The sequence below is a fragment of the Ranitomeya imitator genome, chromosome 4 (assembly GCF_032444005.1).
Source record: "Ranitomeya imitator isolate aRanImi1 chromosome 4, aRanImi1.pri, whole genome shotgun sequence".
NCBI classification, from domain to species: domain Eukaryota; kingdom Metazoa; phylum Chordata; class Amphibia; order Anura; family Dendrobatidae; genus Ranitomeya; species Ranitomeya imitator.
Genome location: NC_091285.1, coordinates 268,843,086 through 268,858,372, shown reverse-complemented (window position 1 = coordinate 268,858,372; position 15,287 = coordinate 268,843,086). Strand labels below are relative to the sequence as shown.

Here is a 15,287-nt window from a genome sequence, read left to right as displayed (position 1 = left end):
ATGCACCCATTTCATTAACTCCCACAACTACAGCAACAAATTTTGTCATTTCAGTTCTGAAAAGAATGATTGATGACAGAAGCCATTCATTGCTATGGGTTAGGTGCAAAGCAAATAATTGCATGAAATAATCTTATTATTTGCTCACAACACCCGGAATTAGTGTGATTCTTTTTCCGAGCTTGTAGGCACCTAGACTTTTTATGGATGTGTGTGTGTAATCTACATAATCAGCACCTTGGGTGGTTATGCTTACACGCAAGCTTTTGTGAAAGCAAGACAAGCTTTAAAGCAACAGTTTCAGGAATGTAATTTACTTCCTAGGTAGTAAGGGACACAATTAGATTTGCTTAGGAATATATTTGTGCCCTAACAATAAAAAGATGGATAACAAGTTCTAATGAAACTCAAATTACAGTCCTAATGTAAATTTCAGCACTAACTAGCATAGTAACGACTGTTATTTATCTTTTTTTGCTTTAAATTACTGAATGCAAATTTTACAGCCAGGGATACAATTAGTTAATCAGGATTGTATAGGAACATTCGATGAATTGCTGGAGAGTATTCGGAAATAATTGCAGTTTAGTTTTTGTTTTGCATATATTGCAATTTGCTGTGTTTATATGGCATTCATATATCTGTTGAATGCCTTTGATTAAAAGCTTTATACGCGTTAATTGCCTTTGTATATTTAATAGGATAGTTGAAAGTGGATTGCAAAGAGCCTATATATTTGTGATTGAGTGATATGGCATATCTTTATGTATTATATGTGAGTTTCCATCAGAGAAACGGGTTTTATATAGCGAATGACACATGCATGGAGCATATACAGTACAAATCTGTATATACTGTAGTATATTTCCGCTGTCTAAATATAGCCTGGCACTGATTACTGAATAGAATGAGTAGAAGGAAAGAAAGGTTCTTTCTTTTGTTCCTTTTTCTCCTTTTTATAAGAGGTGATAATATCCTAATTTGGAAACCCAGGCAGCTGCAGTTTAATGTTCCAAGTACAAGATAGGTATCTCATAATGTATCTGGCTCATTTGATCACAAATCTGATATGCAGCTGGTATTTTTCAATAACTTTACAGAGAAAAATAAAAGGAAAAGACTTCTGTTCAAAATAAAGCGTGTGGTTTCCTTTAATAAACAAATGCATGATCCTTGAATTGGAACTTCAGGAAAACATCAATGAAAGGACATCTGTCATTAGGATGAACCCTCCTTAGTAGAGATGAGCGAACCCGAACTTAAAAGTTCGGGGTTTGTACCAAACATTTAGTATCCAGTGCTAAATGATCAGCATGGACTTCTACAGGAAGTCCGTTGCAATATTCATTGCAGAGAGAGAAAGAGAGAGAAAGAGAACTTTCCAGCTCAAAAGTTTGGGCACCCATTCTTTTCAATGGGGTTCTGGTTTAAGTTTGGGTACAGTTCTGGTACCCAAACCAAACTTTGGAATAAAGTACTGGTCTGGTACCACAACCCAAACTTTCAAGGGGCCCGCACAACCCTACTCCTAAGCCATCTATTTGGGCAGTCATGTCATAGAAAGTTGAATGTAAAGATACTTTGAGCATTCTAATCCGATGCAAAAGCATGTCCCTGCATACACCATGTTAAAGATATGTACGCATGACGCATGCAGATGTATGCGGATCATACGCTGTGCACAGAAACGCTAATGTGAACCCGGCCTTATTCCAGAGAAATCCATGTTTCTCTTAATACGTAAATTAGCTATTAGGATGTATGGGCCAGATACTGATCTGCATGAGAATCTGCCTTCAAATATTATTGTAAGGGCTTGAGCACACGACCATTTAAATTGGATGAGTGCTATCTATGGTTTTGACGCATATCACTCGCATCCATGTCAATCTATGGGGGTGTGCACATGTCCGATTTTATCCTCAATAGAAAACATCAGACAGCACTCGGATGACATCTTAATGCGATCCAATTTTCATGGACTTACTACATGGAGAAGGTGTAGAAACTTTTTTTTTACTTTCCACCTCTGATTAAACTCTGGTTGAGTCTGATTTGAATAATCGAGTGTTTTTCTTGGATGGGGAGGTAACGGTTGAGTGACTCTAGCCTAAATGAAAGGGGGCATTAACAGTGTGAGATGTAGATCAGGAATAGCAGTCAGACAATACATGAGTCACACTGGTAACTCCTCCTTTCATTTTAAATAAGCTCTGGAGGCAGATTTTCATGGAGATCTATATCTGGCCATAGATCTTAAAAGCTCATTTGCATATTGAGAAAAATGTAGATTTCTCTGGAGGAAGACTTTGGATCGCAGATATCAAGGTATCATTTTATTCAGGTTACAATAACCTTCATGCTCCAATGAAAAGCTTAGGAGGATTGATTATTCTGTCATATTCCTCTTATCCCCTTCAAGACATCATAGTTGGAAAGGGGTTCCCACAAAATCACTTGAGCACAGAAGCTCTACATTACCCATATTACCATATGGGTAATGGTTTGTGCTGAAGTTTGTATCCTCCATGTTTAAGTTTGTGAATAAAGAAAACTTTGTTTCACGGATTCGGTGAAGCTGGACATTTTCTTCTCTTCACTTCAAATGTACGTAACATGGCATCTGCAATCTATTCCAGCCAAAATTGAGCTCCAGAATTCAATTGGCGCTCTTTCCCTTCCGAACCATGCCATGTGCCCAAACACTAGTTTCCCACCAAATATAGGGTTGTTGGTGTACTCAGTAGAAATTGCTCAATAAATTGTATGGTCCATTTTCTTCTATTAGTCTTGTGAAAATGAAAAATTTGGGGCTGAAGCAACATTTTTGAGGAAAAATGAATGTTTTCATTTTCACAACTTAACGTTTTAAAATTCTGTGAAACACCTGTGAGTTCAAAGTGCTCACCACACCACTAAATAAATTCCTTTAGGGGTGAGCCTTCTCAAATGGGATCACTTTTGATGATTTCCCCTGTTTAGGTATACCAGGAGCTCTGCAAATGCAACATGGTGTTCGCTATCTATTCCAGCTAATTTTGCACTCCAAAAGTCAAATGGTGTTCCTTTCCTTACAAACTCTGCTGTGCTCCTATGTGCAATTAGAAGAATTTGGAGCAACATGGTCCAGATAATAATTAAACAGGAATACATTTATTACAAGGAAGGTGACGGGCACAAGGGGGCATTCTTTGCGTCTGGAGGAGAGAAGGTTTTTCCACCAACATAGAAGAGGATTCTTTACTGTTAGGGCAGTGAGAATCTGGAATTGCTTGCCTGAGGAGGTGGTGATGGCGAACTCAGTCGAGGGGTTCAAGAGAGGCCTGGATGTCTTCCTGGAGCAGAACAATATTGTATCATACAATTATTAGGTTCTGTAGAAGGACGTAGATCTGGGTATTTATTATGATGGAATATAGGCTGAACTGGATGGACAAATGTCTTTTTTCGGCCTTACTTACTAACTAACTAACTAACTAACATTAAGCATCATCAATACAATTGTAAATATACATGTAATAAAAATTCCATATGAAAACCGTACAAGAGACAAATTTAAATACGAGATCAGGTCGAGAATGGCATGTGTACCCTGATTACAATGAGGAATTACATAGTAAAGTGCATAGTGCAGTTCCATAGCTTGAAGGACAGGAGTAGGCAATTAAGACGTTCATTACTGTATAACACATTGGTGATAGTGTCAGTAAGCAAAGTATCCATAAAACCTATGCCACCCCATGTCCTATAGGTTCTTACCCATGCTGCGGGACACACACCACACAGCCCCAACTCGCGTTTCACTTTTGCTTCCTCATGGTGTTATATGAGCCACATAGCACCCTGAGGAAGCAAACATTGCTTTAATTCCTGTGAAGCAGGAATTAATAAGCTTCTTGAACTTGGTTTTTAGCATTTTAAGCGGTGCAGTTTTTAAAATAGTGTACCTTTTGGGTATTTTCAGTCATATAGGCCCCTCAAAGTCACTTCAAATGTGATTTGGCCCCTAAAACAAATTGTGTTTGTAAATTTTGTTGGAGGGATGAAAAATTGTTGATAAACTTTTAATGGTTCTAACTCTGCAATCTGGCCACATTATCTGCATTATGGACAACATGCAATTATTCAGTTTTTCCTGGAGCCTCCTGAGGAACCTAGTGACTAGCAGGGCAATGTGTTGAGGCTATACACAGCAGAGGAAACAGGTGAGTAGTAACACTTTGATAGTTTTCCTGCTAGATTTAATTCATGCATCTTTTAGATCTATCTGGTATGATACCTCTATGAAATGCCCTTGCTTTTGATTGCCCTCATGGCCCTCTTTATTAATGTATGGACTCATTTGATTCAATTACTACATGAGATACCCTTCTGTTGATTGATTGACTACTGTACCTCTGATGAGCTCTCATTTTTTTTATTGCTTTATATCTTAATATGAGTTCATTGTATTGACTTATCTGACATTACTACTAATGGAGATTCCTTTGTGTTGATCGTGTGCTCTACATTGAGCTTTGTGAGTTCTCATTTTCTGTGATGTGATTCTTACTATTTAGCCTTTAACAGGACCTCACAGGATCAGTCACCTTTGAGCGGTGGCACCATTTGCGCTTATCTTAGGGTGCCAACCTCTGCGGAAAGTAAGGATAATTTTAGGTCATACAGGGAAAGCTACAATATTTTCTTTGTGGACTTTTTTATATATATGTACCATTGTTGTGGCATTATATTAGATTTTATATAAATTATCTTTAATATATCAGATAATTTGATTATTTGATGTATTGGTCTATAGCTTTTAACAATAGTTCAAATAAAGGTGCATTTTTAAGGAAGTTTTTCTGTAAGGTGTAATCCTTCTAACTTACTACTAAAAAATGTTTAAAAAATTCTGCTGATGAAAAGTAGTTGTGGCAATTGTTATTTTTTATATATTTTTCGTGGTATAACTATCTGGTTTAAGATAATAAAAATTCAAAGTTTGAAAATTGCAAAATTTTCAAATTTGTTTTGTAAAATTTTCGATATTTTCATAAATAAATGCAATACGGATTCCGGTTTCTCAAGCTTCTCCAATCAAACAGTCTATGAAAAACAGACAGCACATGGCTGACATACGAGTGCTGTCTGATTTTTTTTCATGGACTCATAGACTTGCATTGCTGAGTTTTGGTTAGTGACTTGACTCAAAATCGGATATGCCTCTCTGATTTTGTGCAGACCACTTGGTCTGCAAAAATACACGCACATGTGAAGAGCCCCATACACTATAGTAGAACTTGAACATTAAAAGCTGAGATCTGAATGAATCCTAAGACTATCTCAACTTTCCCTTAAAAGTAGATAAATGTGTAAAGAAAGATCAGGCTGCTGGATTTTAACATGCTCAATCATTTAATTCTCAGGAGAGATAAGCTGCAACCAAAAGTATCTGGTAATGACCTATTCTACTCTTCCAATTCAAAATACATGAATCCATAAATTAAAGGGCAGTCCACAAAAACAATATGTTCATTTTAGTTTATAAGTTTCCTGCATTGTGAAAGCTGTTACTACAGTTGTACTTATTATTCAAAAGTTTAATGTCTATGGAACTCTAACTCACCTCCATGAATGAGGCCACAAGTGGAAAATTGATGAAAAATTGAAAAGCCAGATAATACAAATGGTAACCAAAGAGCCCAGAACAACTTCCAAAGTTAAACTTCAAGGTGAAGGTACAAGAGTTTCAGATTGCACCATCCGTTGCCATGTTTGCCAAAGTGGACTTCATGGAAGACAACGGATTAGGAAACCAATGTTGAAATCAAATCATAAAAAAGCAAGACTGAAATTTTTCCAAAATGAATATTGGCAAGCCACAAAGCTTCTGGGAGAATGTCCTCTACACAAATGAGACAAAACTGGAGCATTTTGCAAATCACATCAGTTCTATGTTCATATATGCAAAAATGAAGCATACAAAGAAAAGAACATTGTACCATGGAGGAGGCTTGGTTATGTTTTGGTGTTGCTTTGCTTTATCTGGCACAGGGTGTCTTGAGTTTGGGGAGGATACAATGAAATCTCAAGATTATCAAGGCATGCTTGAGTGAAATATGCTGCCCAGGTCATGGGTCCTCAGGATATTGACTCACAACACAAAGCTGGCAACATCCAAGAACGGCTAAAAGAAAAGATTTGGACTACTCGGAAATGTCCTTCTATTAGCTCTCATCTAAATCTTATACAACATCTGTGGAAGGAGCTGTGTGCTAATGAGGAGTGGGCCAGAAAACCCATAGACAGGTGCAAAAGTCTCCTTGAGAGCTGTAGAAATTGTTTGCAGTGATTGCTTCAAAATCATGTGCAACAAAATATTTAGGTAAGGGTACTCTCATTTTTTGTCCAGGCCAGTTTCATTATTTTTTATTTTTTTTATTTTTGTGTTGATCCACAAGACAAAAGCAATGTCTGATTTTCATTAATTAATATTCAGTGCATTAAACTTGAAAATTATTTTTTGGCTTTGACCTGTTTTGCCCCCTTTTTAGAGCAAAAAGTCACATGTATTGTTGAAAAGAAAAAAAATGTACAAAAATAAAGTTGAAAAAGTTGCAGGAAGTACAGGGATATGACATCAGAAACTGGTGTAAATTTATTTTCTCAGATGAACTTCAGACTGTGGGGACATCTGGAAGATGAGTCCTGTGTCATGCCAACTGTAATGCATCCTGAGACAATTCATGTCTGGGGTTGCATTTCATCCAAGGGAGTAGACTAACCCTCAATTTTGCCTAAGAACACTGCCATGTAGAAAGAATGGATTCTAAACATCCTCGAAATTCAACTTCTCCCAACGATCTCAGAGTAGGTTGGTGATGAACAATGTTTTTGCAGCTTGATTGAGCACCATGTTACATGAAAAAGTGATCACTGGTTCAGTGAACAAAACATTGGCATTTTATGTCCATAGTCTGGAAATTCCCATTTATAACTTATGGTCAATCCTCAAGAAGTCGGTGGACAAACAAAAAGAAATTGTAATAAACTCCAAGTGCACAAAAATATGTTGCTATCAGTCAGGATATCGCTCAGAATCTAATATCCAGCATGCCAGGGTGAATTTCAGATATGACTCTTTGCATAAACTTGGTATATTTGGCAATAAAAGTTTAAAAACTTAGGAAATTCTTATAATTGTACTTCACTTGCCATAGAAACATCTGACTAAAAGATCTAAAAACACTGAAGGAGCAAACTTTGTGAAAACCTACATTTAAGCCAGTCAAACAAAATAAATTGTTCATGACTGCACAGTGTATGTAAAAAGGCTCATAAGGGTATTCCATTTGTATATTATTTTATAAGTGATGGTGTAGCAATTCAATATCAGTGTTGTACTGTTTAGACATATCATACAGTACATATCTTAATCTTTATTATAGTATTATTTTAGTTTTAGTTTTTCAAGTAGCCTTGATTTTACATTTTACTGATTGTAGAAAATATTATTATTCTGCAGATAGGAACCATATATTCAAAAGATGAGATGACACTCTATTGCGTTCTATTCTCTAGAGGTCATTGTGTTTAGCCTTAGTTTCAGCTCTCGACCATTTCTTAGATAGTCTATTACTTACTGACTTATTAACCAGGCTGAAAGATGAGAGGAAAGGAAAATTGGGTTAACCTATATATAGATTATAGCAAAAAAGGTTTTTACACGCTGATAAGAATTCTCCTTAAAAGCTAGTTACATGTAATAATTACTGTTATATGTTTTGTGAATGTATAATGATAATACCCAGCCTAATAAACACACAAAATGATAACAATGTCTTCTTCCTCTGATTTGCTCTTCTGTATTTTAGTACAAATTTAATCAAACATGCAAAGTCTTCACAGCATGGGGAACAGTTGTAATGGTGTAATCATCTACAGATCTGTTCTTCCTTACTGTTATTGGCTTGGCAACTCCTGAGATGAATGGTGTGAGAAATCAGGTTTAAAATGCTCAGTTTGGTGTTACTCTGTCGGGCATTGCTTATGTTATAAATATAATTAATTTTAACCCCTTAACAACCACCAATATGCATTAAAGGGGCCTTATTTCCTCATCGCGCTTTAAAATGGCAATCGTGAATAAGGATATAGCACTCCCAGTGTCTGAAAATCTCCGGGTTTTCAGCCACTGGGGGTCAGTAAGACCTTGGAGAACACGATCAGGGCTGTTTTTTCCAGTCCACCATCATATAATACAGCGATCACATAAAAAAGTGTGCCTGCTATTAAAAACATTTCTCTCCATTCTGATATGATATACATGTCAGAGGAGAGATAAATGATGTTCCCAAGTTTACCCTGGTACATCCGCCATCTCCCGATTCCTCCTGCTTCATCCCCCAGCCCACAGCCTCCTCTTCCTGAAAAAAAAATGGTGGGCATATACCCAGTGCACCCACTGAGATATGTCTTTTTTCCTATGGGTTTCTTTTGATTACTGTGATAGACCATATAGACATCCCCCTAGTCAGATTGTTGTTTTTTTATAATAATTTCTTTGCCATTAAGGTTAGGGTTAAGGTTGGGCTAATAGGGTTAGGGTTGGGGTTAGGTATGGGCTTGGGGTTAGGTTTGTGAAGTGCCCGATAGGACCGTGGGGTACTCGGGCCGGGTCCGACGGTTCTTCAGGGGGTTGTCAGTGCCCCAGTCCGTGGCCCTGGGTGTCCAATAAAAGTAATGAAATCAAGGGGAAATAAAGTCTGCAGTTCAGGTCCACTGGGGCAGTTGGTGATGCAGCAAAGATGTTACAGCTCTTAAAGTCAATGATGGTGAATGGTGTAGTTCTGGGCAGGTGACGCAGCAAATAACTCTGAGGACACAGCAGGGTGCAGTTTCCACACTTTACCCACAGTTCTTATATGCAGTCCCCAGCCGAGGTGCTGTGTCCTCCAGGTCAGTGGTCCAGCCAGCTCTCAGGTAATTTGGAGTACACTTTGCCAGAACCCCCTTCTTATGTTCCTTCTCTGGCCGTCTCACTGAGCGGGCTCCCGCCCCTTCTGCCCTGCGCCTTCACACACAGTGTTCCAAGCCAGCAGAATCGGATCCTGTCGGGCAACATCCTCCTGGTCCCCCTGATCTGATGTGGCTGCCTTTTTGGCGAATATGTGCAGTTATGGCTGTGGCACATACAATTGCCACAGCCTCCGGTTTGCTAGCTGAGCCTTTCAGTTCTTCACTAGTCTGGGGCCGGTCCCCTACTGCAACCTGGTCCCTCCTCCCAAGTACAGTCAGTGTGGATTTGGGCGCCATGGGTGGATTCTTCACTTCTCGTGCTGCTAGTACCCCTTCCTTCTCTCGGGAGCTTCTCTCTCCACCTCTGCTCACCTCAAATTCTCCTCACCAACTCACTAACTCCTCCCTCTAGTTTCCATGACAACTCCTCTAACTGTCACTCCACCCACACCTTCTACCTAGTCCCTTCCTGGCCTGGAGAGTTCTATTGTTGGGTGCTAGTGTGTGGGTTCTGAGTAGTGTCCCCTCCTTACCCGAAAGTGGAGTACCACACCTCTGGCTGAGGTGTAGTACCTCTGTGGTGACTGGACCCTCAGGTGCGCCACATTTGGGCTTATGGTTAGGGTTGAGATTATTGTTAGGGTTGAGTTTAGGGTTGGGGTTGAGATTAGGGTTTAGGTTGGACTTAGTGTTAGGGTTGGGTTTAGGGTTAGAGTTTGGTTAAGGGTTAGGGTTGGGTTAAGGGTTAGGTTTGGGCTTATTCTTAGGGCTTAGGATTAGGGTTGGGGTTGGGCTTAGGTTTGGGATTATGGTTGTGCTTACGGTTGTGGTTAGGGTTTTTCAAATGTAAAAAATATGATGAAGATGTGATGAGCAGCTAGTATTGTGCACAAGTTCTAGCTACTCGAGTTTCCATCAGGGTGCTCCGGTAAGCACCAAGTATAGAAATTGAGTGACATGCTCGAGTCTTCGCTCCATATGTTTCGCGGTTGATAGACAGATGAAAAAAAAATTTGGGGGATTGCCTGCCTTACATGGGCAATCCCTCGATGTTTTTTTTGGTGTCTAACAACCTCGAAACATACAGTGTGGGGACTTGAGCATGTCACTCGAACATCCACAATATTCGGGGCATACCCAAGCACTCAATGCAAACTGGAATAGCGAGCACTTGCGCTCAACTCTAATGATCTCATATTCAATACGACGACCTAATGCTATCAAATTCTGTGTAGTAACTTTGGATTAAAAATCCTCACTATATCACAGGATAAAATCCATGAGGGGTGTAGTTTCCAAAATGGTGTCATTTGTGGAGGGTTTCCACTGTTTAGGCACATTACGGGCTCTCCAAACACGACATGGCGTCCGATATCGATTCCAGTGATTTTTTAGTTCAAAAAGTAAAAATGTGCTCCTCCACTTCTGAGCCCTGCTGTACGCCAAAACAGTAGTTTTCTTCCACAAATGGTGTACACAGGAGACATTGCACAACACATCGTGGAGGTTATTTTTCCTGTTGCCTTTGTGAAAGTAAAACATTTGTGAAAAAAAGTATAATGTTCATTTTTTCCTTCCACATTCCATCAATTCCTGTGGAGCACCTGAATGGTTAATAAACTTCTTAAATGTGGTTTTGAGGACTATGAGGGATGCAATTTTTAGAATGGTGTCACTTTGGGTTATTTTCTGTAATATTTTCCCTTCAAGGTCACTTCAAATGTGATGTGGTCCCTAAAAAAATGGTTTTGTAAATTTTGTTGGAAAAATGAGAAATGGCTGATCAACTTTGAACCCTTCTAACTTCCTAGCAAAATATATGTTTTAAAAATTATGGAGATGTCAAGTAGACATGTGGGAAATGGTATATATGAACAATTTTGTGTGCTATAACTATCTGATGTAAAGGCATAAAAATATAAATTTTGAAACTTGCAAATTGTTCAATGTTTTTGTCAAATTTTGGATGTTTTCATAAATATACGCAAATCATATATACCAAAATTACCCCTAACATGAAGTACAATATATCATGGAAAAAACATTCTCAGAATCACTGGGATCTGTTGATGTATTCCAGAGTTATCACTACATAAAGTGACGCTGGTGTGATTTAAAAAAGTTGGCCTGGTCAAAATTAACTCCATCACTAAGGGGTTAATTATGGGAAAATGTTCCTCTACTATAGAGTCATGAAATATTGCAACTGGGCCATGAAGTGTAGCATGACAATAATTATGTGTAAAAGTTCAAAATGGACATTTACTGTTACCGGCATATCTATAGATGCGATGGGTAGGGATGGGCAAACCCAAACAGTAAAGTTTGGGGTCCATACCAAACGCATAGTATCCGTGCACTGACCCCGAACACAGTCTTCTCCAGGAAGTCCATGCTGCTGTTTGGGTTCGGCAGCCTGAACAAAGTTTGTTGAAATGCTACAGTGCAGCCAATCAACAAGCTTTGCTGGTGTGGGTACTTAATCACAGCCGTGACAAGTATTGGCATAGACATGATTGGCCAGGAACATTGTGTAAAAACAAAAATGGCATGCGGTCTGTTCTATTTTTGAAAACCAACTCAAATAAAGCTGACAGCTGTGGGCTGCAGCCCCCAGGTGTCAGCTTTATATTGGCTGGTTATCAAAAATAGAGGGGTCCCATACCCTACTTTAAAAGCATTTAAATAAATAATTAAATAAAACAATGTGGGGTCCCCTTCATTTTTGACAACCAGCCAAGCTGAAGGAGACAGCTGGGGGCTGATATTCTCAGACTGGGAAGGGGCCAGGGATATTAGCCTTCCCCAGCCTAAAAATAGCAGTCCGCAGCCACCCCAGAAAAGGCGTATCTGTCAGATGCGCTAATTCTGGCACTTCCCACTAGCCAATATAAAGCTGACAGATACGGGGCTGCAGCCTGCAGCTGTCAGCTTAACTTGCGCTGATTAGCACAAATGGAGCAGACTGCAGGTCATATTTTTTTGTACACAGTGTGCTCTTGCCAATCACAGCCATGCCATAAGTTATCATGGCTGTGATTGCATTGGAAGTGCCTACACCGGCAAAGCTTGTTGATAGGCTACAGCGCAGTCATTCAACACACTTCATTTGGGCTGCCGAACCTGAACAATAGCATTGACTTCCTGGAGAAGTCCGTGTTTGGGGTCCGTGCACGGATACAAGGTTTGCAGTACAGACCCCAATCTTTACCATTTGGGTTCGCCCATCCCTAGCAATGATGCATTTTAAAGCAGGTCATCTGGTACAACACAATGCATATCAAAATCTAACTGCCTGTTTATTTTCTTATCTTTACCAGGGACACCTGTCATGAACTTCTTGGTCATGTTCCATTGCTTGCAGATCCAAAATTTGCCCAGTTTTCCCAAGAAATTGGTCTTGCCTCACTAGGAGCATCTGATGAAGATGTCCAAAAACTGGCAACTGTAAGTTAATATAATATTTGGTATTCCATAATAATATTCAGATTTTTTAAAAGTGTGCATTCTATGGACTGCTTAAAGATTGAAGTAATATTTTGTAATATCTGATTTACTTATTAGGCTATGTTCACATGGCAAATTCCACATAGAAAATTCAGTTTAAGGCGAGTGAAAAGTATTTTACAAAAGTGTGCAGAACATTTAGCGTGGATTTTAGAGTATTTTTATTCATAAATTATAAGCTTCCGAAATAAAATGTTCTCAGGGAAGAATATAATGCTAATTTGTGGGGCGGCAAAGAAGTTCCCTATGGTTCCCCTGTTATTGAGACTTGTATGGATTGAAGAACTGAGCTTTCATTGCAATGAATGAAAAGATCTACACTTTCAGCTATTACCTGATATTAGGGTGCATGCTCCAAACCCTAAGGCTATGTGCCCATGATCAGGAAACAGTAGCGTTTTGGATGCAGCGTATTTTCTCATCACGCGGTTATCTCCATATGTTTTCATTGAACCATGCGGATTTACGACATTTAGTGTATGGCTATGGGTGAAAATACAGAGCGGAGACGTTGCAGGTACTCACCGTGGGGAGTTTACACAGCGGTAATTAGAAGCACAGTGGGCATGGGATTCCTATAAATCTATAAATCCCATCCACTGTGCTTCTAATGTAGAACACAGCATTTTGGACACAGCGTAGGTGAGCTACATCCAAAAGGCTGCTCTTCCTGATCGAGGGCATCTAGCCTTACAGCCGTTGATTGGCGAAAAGAATAATATTTTTGCTTTTGTTTTTATAGGGACCTTTACTTTGTAGGGTAAATTTTGATAACCTTTCTTCTCAAAATGAAGTTTTTTCACACCTCATATTAGATTGGTTGCATTTGATTGAATTTACGCTACCTTTCTGATTTTATTTTTTATGGACTGGTGTTCACAATTGAGCTGTATTTTCAAGACCAGCGCTGCATAAAGGGGTAAAACAAGGCTTTCTTCTAGAAGTCGTGACTTTCCAAATGCAAGCTATTGTTTTTTTGTATTGCTTTCTATAATTGAGTTTATTATAAAAAATTAAATCAAATCCTACTCTATCGTAGTGATCCATTCGGTGTAGAAGTAGCATGTGTTTTGTCCCAAAACAAATAACTGTACGCTTATCAATGCTTAACCTCATCGGCCATTTTACAGCTTATTTTTGCCTATCCAGCACAGGATAGGACATTCTATACTCTGTCTAATGCTGAAGATTTAGTTAATTTGAGTTTTAATAATTGTGATATATTATTTTAGGCTCCTATAGGGTTGTTGTAACATGTAAAATACACTGGATTCATTGAAATATGCTCAGATCTTGTGCTTTATGCTTGAGATACCTTCAGATCTCGATAAATGACTGGCATGTTATAACAGAGATGTCTGTCTGACACTATTCAGCCGCTAAATAAAAATGTATATTACCATCTGTTTTCATTAGGTTCAGACTGAGTTTTCTGATTACGTGATACATTTTGTGTTTGTGCAACAACACGTTTTTCACCTTTCGGTGAGATTGATGAGCTAGTCCCCCGACTCTATTATTAAGAGAAAAAGCAAACCCATGACTTTTTGTCCTCTCATAGTGTTCTCCCGCTGCAGAGAAATAACTTATGGAAATTGGACTCTTTCTAGATAGAATACAACCAATTTTACAGCCAGCATTATAGAGGATTGCTGTTTACTTATGGAAACGTCGAGCTATGTCACACATGGATTTAGCAATTTGAAGCAATTGTATGAAGGGCACAGTATGCTGAATTTCGGGTAGCTTCTAGGACATAGCTTTCCATTGCATCAGAATATTAGCATTCTAGCGGCGTGAAATCCCTGTGTTATTAGATAAGCTGATCGTAGACATGAACTTGTCTGCTGACTATTTATTTGTATTTGTTACAGCCTTTTTCGCATTGTGCTTGCAGTTTATGATTTTGTTCTCTCTTATAATAGAGAAAATATATTATAATAGGAGCACATTTAATGGCGCACATTTAGGAAGCCGCTCAGCCTATAACCTGTTTGGAACCCTTCAAATCTCTTTTGGAATAATTAAGTTGAGAAAAATCTAAATGAATCGCACACTACAACAGATTGGAAAAGCATAAGCAGGTATACGAGCAACAGGTTTTTTTTTATGCTGAAGCGGTAATAAAACCTTTTATCAATCTGCACTTGCCAGGCCCACAGCCAATGGAACAGCGCTGCTGGAATGCTTTGCTGTATAATCTGACTATTTCCAATTCCCATTGCACGGTGTTGTATGATTTTGTGATGGTTGATTCATTCTTTATAATGTGAATGTTTGGTCGTTCTAGGACATGACAGATTTGTTTATATGGCATTTCGTATTTTTCCATCTACTCTGTGATAGCAGATCTGCTGCCTGCTCTGTCAATATGTATATTGTCTTGGCTGAAAAAAATGCTTTCCAAAATGGGGTTAAACGAGGATAGAAGATCCATCTTGATCTTTTAAAAAACACTTTATATAGATCTTTATCTATGCAATGGGATCTAAGTGGTAAGGTTTCTCATTGTGAAGAGTGACATGCCTGGCATGTCAATGTAAGGAGACGTATATGCCATGCAATGCAATTCACAGCATATAAGTCTCTTTACACTGACATTCCAGACATGATACTCTCCACAAAGAAAAATGTTACCCCTTAGGTCCCAGTCAGAAGCTTCTCAAACAGACAAATCAGATCTCGTACTTTGACTTGATGAGAGGCAACACCCTGAAACACTGTTTCTGTAAATTGAGATTTTGGTTTGGCTTTTATCCTAAGTCATATGGTATGGCTCA

The 15,287-nt window shown here is 38.7% G+C and overlaps 1 protein-coding gene across 1 annotated transcript in view; it reads left to right on the top strand.

The window, feature by feature from the left end:
* Nucleotides 1-15,287, top strand: part of TPH2 (tryptophan hydroxylase 2) — a 742,941-nt gene that overhangs the window by 265,089 nt on the left and 462,565 nt on the right. The window contains exon 8 of the mRNA XM_069764593.1: nt 12,321-12,447. Within this exon, the coding sequence (XP_069620694.1) occupies nt 12,321-12,447 (127 nt within the window). The remainder of the gene's footprint in view (nt 1-12,320; nt 12,448-15,287) is intronic.